The sequence below is a fragment of the Gavialis gangeticus genome, unplaced genomic scaffold, assembly GCF_001723915.1.
Source record: "Gavialis gangeticus isolate Ggan-Ray unplaced genomic scaffold, GavGan_comp1, whole genome shotgun sequence".
NCBI lineage: Eukaryota > Metazoa > Chordata > Crocodylia > Gavialidae > Gavialis > Gavialis gangeticus.
This window is the reverse complement of record NW_017729000.1, coordinates 25811617-25817637: the sequence shown is the minus strand read 5'-3', so window position 1 is coordinate 25817637 and position 6021 is coordinate 25811617. Positions and strand designations below refer to the sequence as shown.

At 55.5% G+C, this 6021-nt stretch overlaps 1 protein-coding gene across 3 annotated transcripts in view; it reads right to left on the bottom strand.

The window, feature by feature from the left end:
• Positions 1-4478, bottom strand: part of TTC1 (tetratricopeptide repeat domain 1) — a 57856-nt gene extending 53378 nt beyond the window's left edge. The window contains exons 1-2 of one of the 3 annotated variants that reach the window (XM_019506463.1): positions 4384-4478; positions 2236-2592 (exon numbers count right to left, since the gene is read on the bottom strand). In XM_019506463.1, coding sequence (XP_019362008.1) covers positions 2236-2565 — 330 coding nt within the window. In that variant the 5' untranslated portion in view covers positions 2566-2592; positions 4384-4478. The remainder of the gene's footprint in view (positions 1-2235; positions 2593-4383) is intronic. The other 2 variants (XM_019506464.1, XM_019506465.1) reach the window with 2 other exon arrangements.
• Between the last annotated feature and the right edge of the window lie 1543 nt (positions 4479-6021).

Genomic DNA, 6021 nt, shown 5'->3' with positions numbered 1-6021 from the left:
CTCTATGAGTGCTCATGGTGCCTGCCCAACCTTGTTTCCTTTTACAACCAGGTCACCAAGTCCTTGGATGCAGGCACTGAGGTGAATGCTGTCTACCTGCACTTCAAAAAGGCCTTTGACACTGTTTATCACCCCAAACTCATAAAACAACTAGGCAACTGTGACATTAGTGCCTACACAGTCAGACGGGTGGCAAATTGGCTTGATGGTCACACCCAGAGAGTGGTGCTGGACCGGTTGTTTTCGACCTGGAGGGATGTGGGTAGTGGAATTCCCTAGGGCTCAGTCCTCGGGCCTGTGCTATTCAATATCTTTATCAGCAACTTGGAAGTGTGCGTGGAAAGCATGCTGTCCAAATTCGCTGATGACACAAAGATGTGGGGAGAATCAGGCACACTGGAGGGGAGGGACAGAATCCAACTAAATCTAGACAGGTTAGAGAGGTGGGCAGATGAGAATAGAATGGAATTCAACGCAGACAAGTGCAAGGTGCTGCATCTAGGGAGAAGGAACCAGCAACACACCTATAGGCTGGGGAACACCCTTCTCAACAACACAGTGGCTGAAAGGGATCTTACAGTCATTGTTGACTTCAGGATGGACATGAGCCACCAATGCGAGGAAGCGGTCAGTAAGGCTAACCGCACCTTGTCGTGCATCTACAGATGCATCACATGCAGGTCCAGGGAGGTGATCCTTCCCCTCTATGCAGCACTGGTCAGGCTGCAGTTGGACTACTGCTTCCAGTTCTGGGTGCCGCACTTCAAGAGGGATGTGGCTAACCTTGAGAGGGTCCACAGGAGGGCCACTTGCATGGCCATGGGGCAGCAGGGCAGGCCCTATGTAGATCGACTAAAGGGCCTCAATCTATTCATCCTCCACAAGAGAAGACTGACAGGGGATCTGGTGGCTGTCTATAAACTCACTAGCGGGATCAGCAGAAAATAGGTGAGGCTCTTTTCCCCCGAGCACCACCTGGGATAACGAGACATAACAGCCACAAATTGATTGACAGTAGGTTCAGGCTTGATATCAGTAGGCATTACTTTACGGTTAGGGCTGCCAGGCTCTGGAATGGGCTCCCAAGGGAGGTGGTGCTCTCCCCTATCCTGGGGGTCTTCAAGAGGAGGTTGGATAGGTATCTGGCTGGGATATTGCGATCCCAGCACTTGTTCCTACCCAGGGCAGGGGGTCGGACTTGATGATCTGTTCAGGTCCCTTCCAACCCTAGAAGGTATGAGCCAGGCCCCAACCTCCCCCAACACAGCCAGATCAGGCCTGAGCCACACCCTCTTCCCTCCACTCAGCTGGGTTGGGGGCAGGCTGTGGCCCCTTCTGGTAGTACCTGCCCACACCCCCTCCTCCTGTGCAGATGGTTTACCACAGCTGTGTCATGCCAAGCCTGCTCCCCACTGCCCAGCCAGGCTGGGGACAGGCAATGCCCCTGTCTTGCCTGCACAAGGTTAGGCCATGCCCCCTCATGCCTGCCCAGCCGGGTTGAGGCCTGGCCATACCCCTCTCCCTGTGAGACTGGACTGTAGCCAGGTCATGCCCCTTTTCCCGCGAAGAGCCAGGCTAGGGCTGGATCAAGCCCCTTCTCCCCACTGGATCAGGGCCGGGCTGCCCCCACCGCCTTCTGCATGGCTGGAGGGAGCCCCAGGTGAAGGATTGTGTCCACCAGCCAGATCCAGCCCACGAAAGGAATCACGGACTGCCCATCTGGCCTACTGAAAAAGGTCGAGCATCACTGTTCTATTCTGTCAGGAAACTAAGTAACCCATCAGTCTAGCATGGTTAAGGAGTACAAGTTCTGTAGCTAAAGGCATGCAAAGAAACTGTGTGGTATCACCATGTTGAGCCACTTTTTACTTCCCAACTCAAATGTTTTAGCTAGGTGGACTAAGGGGTACCTTTATTATACATCCAGGGAGAAAGGTTCAAATTCATACTTTTTAGATGCATAGTTAGATACATTAACCACTGTACAATCCAACCTCTGATCACACCAGAAAAATGCATGGAGTAATAGTTTGGCTGATAGCATCTCCGTGCTACTATCACTTAAAAAAAATGCATTTTAACTAGATGCTACCTATGTAGCTATGTATTGGAGTTAAATGTAAGATCTGTAAATTTCATCTGTACGTCGCATTTTACATCACTAAATTTTTTAATAAAGTATTAAAAATATGTAAGCATCTGGCATTCATTTGCAATTTTGATTTAATAGGTTACCTGTTTTTCCTCCTCAGGCATGTCTTTTTCCAGTTCTAGTAAGTATTCTTCATCTAATTCGGTCCGTTTCTCCGAGGAATCTTCATTGTTCATTATCTTCTCTTCTTCATCTACTCTGGGCACCTTGCCCTCAAAGGATTCAGGACAGTCATGAAAGCACTCATCTGTTGCTCCAGTTTCCTGGGTAGCAGACTGCATATCTCCCCTCTCCTGACTCCTTGCAAGGCATCCATCTTTGGAGCCAGCTGTCACGGAATCGCTGTTGTGATCAGAAAGCTTCAAGTGATGGAGCGTTTCCTCTGGGGGCCTGGAATCTTCAGACCCTTCCATTTCTGAATCCTTTCAGAGCCCCGGCCACTGCAAACGAGAGAGGAACAATGATCCACAGGGTGCCCAGGAGACAGAACTACCATCTGCAGGATTTCAAAGTACTTGGTAGAGACTAGTTTATCCTCGTGACACTGGTCAGCTACAGTAGAGTGTTACCTACTTTGATCCATGGGGAAATGAATATCTGGCTGCTAAAGCGATTTGTCCAACTGGGCCCCATGAACATGTGCATGTGAGAATGGTGGTCCCAGATGCCACATACCACGCTCCCCCCTGGGCTAAAAGCCCAGCCCACAGGTCGGATGCAGCCAGCAGCGGACTCCATTTCTCAGCAGCCTCTGTCTACATGGCTTGGGTCAGTTTCCATGGAGACTGGCCCCAGCATGTTGGCAGGCAGCACTGGTGTCAGCCTCTTCCTGGTGGGGAGGTTGAGGGAGAACTGTGCTGCAGGCAGGAATGGGGCAGGCAGAAGTGGGGCAGGCAGGGGCAGCGGTGCCACTGAGAGGGGCATCTATGGCGGGCTGCAAGGAATTTTGAGGTGGCTACAGCCCCCTTAAGTGCCATCTCGGCTGGCAGGGTGCACAGCAATGTGCAAAGCTGCTCTGAAGCCCGGCTGGGATCTTGCAGCAGTGGCAGCGTGGTCCAGAGCCAAGGCAGAGCTGTGATCCGCTGCTTGCAAATTCCTACCCAGAGCATGGAGACTGCAGGTTGTAGCTCTGCCTCAGCTCTGGACCACTGTTGCCCCAAGATCCCAGCCAGGCTCGCAGCTTTGCACTCTGCCGCGCACCCTGCCAGTGCTATTAGGGCTGGTCTCCACGGAAACCCTGGCCTCATGCTATCACAGCAGGGCTGCTGCTGAGGTCTCCATGGAAACTGGCCCCAGCTGTGTGGGCAGGGGCTGCTAGGAAATGGACTCCGGCCACTAGCCAGAGCCACCACTTTGCCCACCCCTGCCCCAGGGTGACCACCCATCCATAACTGAGCAGGACAGTCCCAGAATGGGAACTTTCAGCCCTAGTTCCAGGCTGCATGACCCCGGGACACCATTTGTCCTGGATTCTCAGAGTTGTGCAGGGATCTGCAGGAAATGCCTGGTTTCCCCTTGCAGGCTGGCAGTGATCCAGCCTGCAAGGGCTGCTAGGAGTGGGATACAGGGGGGTCCACATGCATGTGTGCACCCATACACGTGCCCAGGAATAGAGACAGGCGGGGTGGAGAGCAAGCTCCCTGCAGGTAAGTCTACAGAGGAGAAGGGGCATAAGGGGAAGATCACGGTCCTCCTGGTGAGGAAAGGAGCAGGACAGGGACTGGGGGCACTGCCCCACCAGGGTGGTGCATGGGGCTGGGGTGTGAAGCAGGATTGTCCCACGGGCAGGTCACAGGCATGGGCCGGGGGCTGGAGGGGTCCCGCTGCTGTGTATACCCGCCGGGGTCATGGGGGACACGTCCCCCCCGGTTTGTGCACGAGGGTGCAGATGCGGCGGCCTGCTGTGGCCTCAGGGCTCCCCGCCCACTGCCTTGCCCTGGGGAGCCTGCGCCGCCATGGCGAGGCGCCCCCGCCGTCCGCAGCAGCGGGGGCGACGGCGGGGAGTTGTGCCCCTGCTCTCCCGGGCGGGAAGGGGGCGCGGGGCTCCCGGAGCAAGGAACCGGCGCCCGCCTCCCCCCAGCTGCAGTCCCGATGCCACCCCCCCGGACGCCCCGCACCGGCCCGGGGCCCTCCGGCAGCGCCCGGACTCTGCCCGCGGCGCCGCAGCCCAAGGCCTAGCCCGAGGGGGCCGTGCTCAGAGGCCGCCCCAGGGACCCCAGCCCCAACTTCACCGAGAACCTGCTTCGCCCCTCTCCTACCACCACCTGTCACCTCCGACCTCCCGCAGCAGGATCACGTCCGGCTTGCCCCGGCCAATGGGAGTCCGAGGCGTGGGGCTCACCGGGAGTTGTAGTCTTGTCACCGTCTATACGTCACTTCCGGCAGAAGCGGGTTGCTTTCATTGCCACCAGGCGGGGCTGGAAGTGGATCTTCAAGTCTGTGGGGCGAGCGGGCGGGGTTGGGACGCCCGGGCCAGGCCCGAACGCAGGCGTGTCGTTGGGGGCCGGGCCGGGTTGGGCCGGCCCCTCCTGGAGGCGGGATAGCGTCGGTCCTTGCGCTGTTCCGTACGCCCTCCGCACTAGGCGGCGCCATCTTGGGTGCACGCAGGGGCGGCCATTTTGTGTTACGGCAACGGTGGGGGCAGGGAGCGCGCAGCCTCGCTCCTGCCTGTGGCTCCAGCCCGCCCCTCCCCCCCTCCTATTCCCTCTCGGCTTGTTCAGCACGTGCTGGCGGTGGCGGGGCCTGAAAATACCGGGTTGGGGCCTCTTCAGTTTGTGTTCCAGTCGTTTCCACTACTTTTTTTCTTTTAAGCGAACCTAGGGGTTCCACATGAGGCGACTTGTAGCGCTGAAGTTGCTAGACGAGCACGAACCAGTCACAGTGTGAGTATCACCTCCAGCGTTTGCAGTGCAGCCCCCAGCCCAGGAGCACGGGGCCGTGAAATGTTGCGTGTTGCATGGTTAACTATTTAATAAGTACATGTCCAAAAGTGCTGCTGGGCCTCATCAGTTTTTGAAGGTCAGGTCAATTATTGCGCAGTCGAGGTTTCATAGTTTCTAGGGTCGGAAGGGACCTGAACAGATCATCAAGTCCAACCCCTGCCCTGGGTAGGAACGAGTGCTGGGAGATCCGATACCTTTTATTAGACCAACTCAAATAGTTGGAAAAAATTCTTTGCAAGTTTTCGGGTTACAAACACCTTTCTTCCTGCAAGGAAGATTTTTCCAACTGTTTGAGTTGGTCTAATAAAAGATAACAGATTTATCTGCCTATATCCTTAGACCAACATGGCTACAACCTATACACCCTGAGGTTAGTAAGCACTAAAATGAGGCCTTAGGAGCTTAGCTTTAGATACTTAATTTGAAAATCTTGACCTTGATGCAGGGGAACCCCCTAATGCACATGCACCCCCTGAGCATGGCAGTCCACCCCCTGCAAAAAGGCACTACCGACACTGCCAGCGATGCCTGCAGGCAGTTGCCACTTGCCATCCTGCTGCCAACACCTCGTGGTCCATGATCGCCGCTGGCCACTGCCGCAGCTACCGATGGTGCCTGTGGGTGGTCACTGAGCCCTGGTCAGTGCTCAACACCCCCTCCTCCTGACAATGCTGGTGGTGTCTGCGGGAGCTCCACGCTTTACTGCCGTGCTGTTTATGCCTTGACTTACAGCTTATAGCCTGACAGTTGCATATCAGTTTGAGGGCACAAGCCAGAAAACTATAGGACACCTGGCAGACTTAAGGAGAAGGAACTTGGGTTTTTATATAGATGGCTCGCTTGACCTGTGAAATAGTTCTGATTCAGCAGGGACGTAGGAATCCAGTGACATGGGCGGTGAATGTCAAGGGCTATAGGCTGTACAGG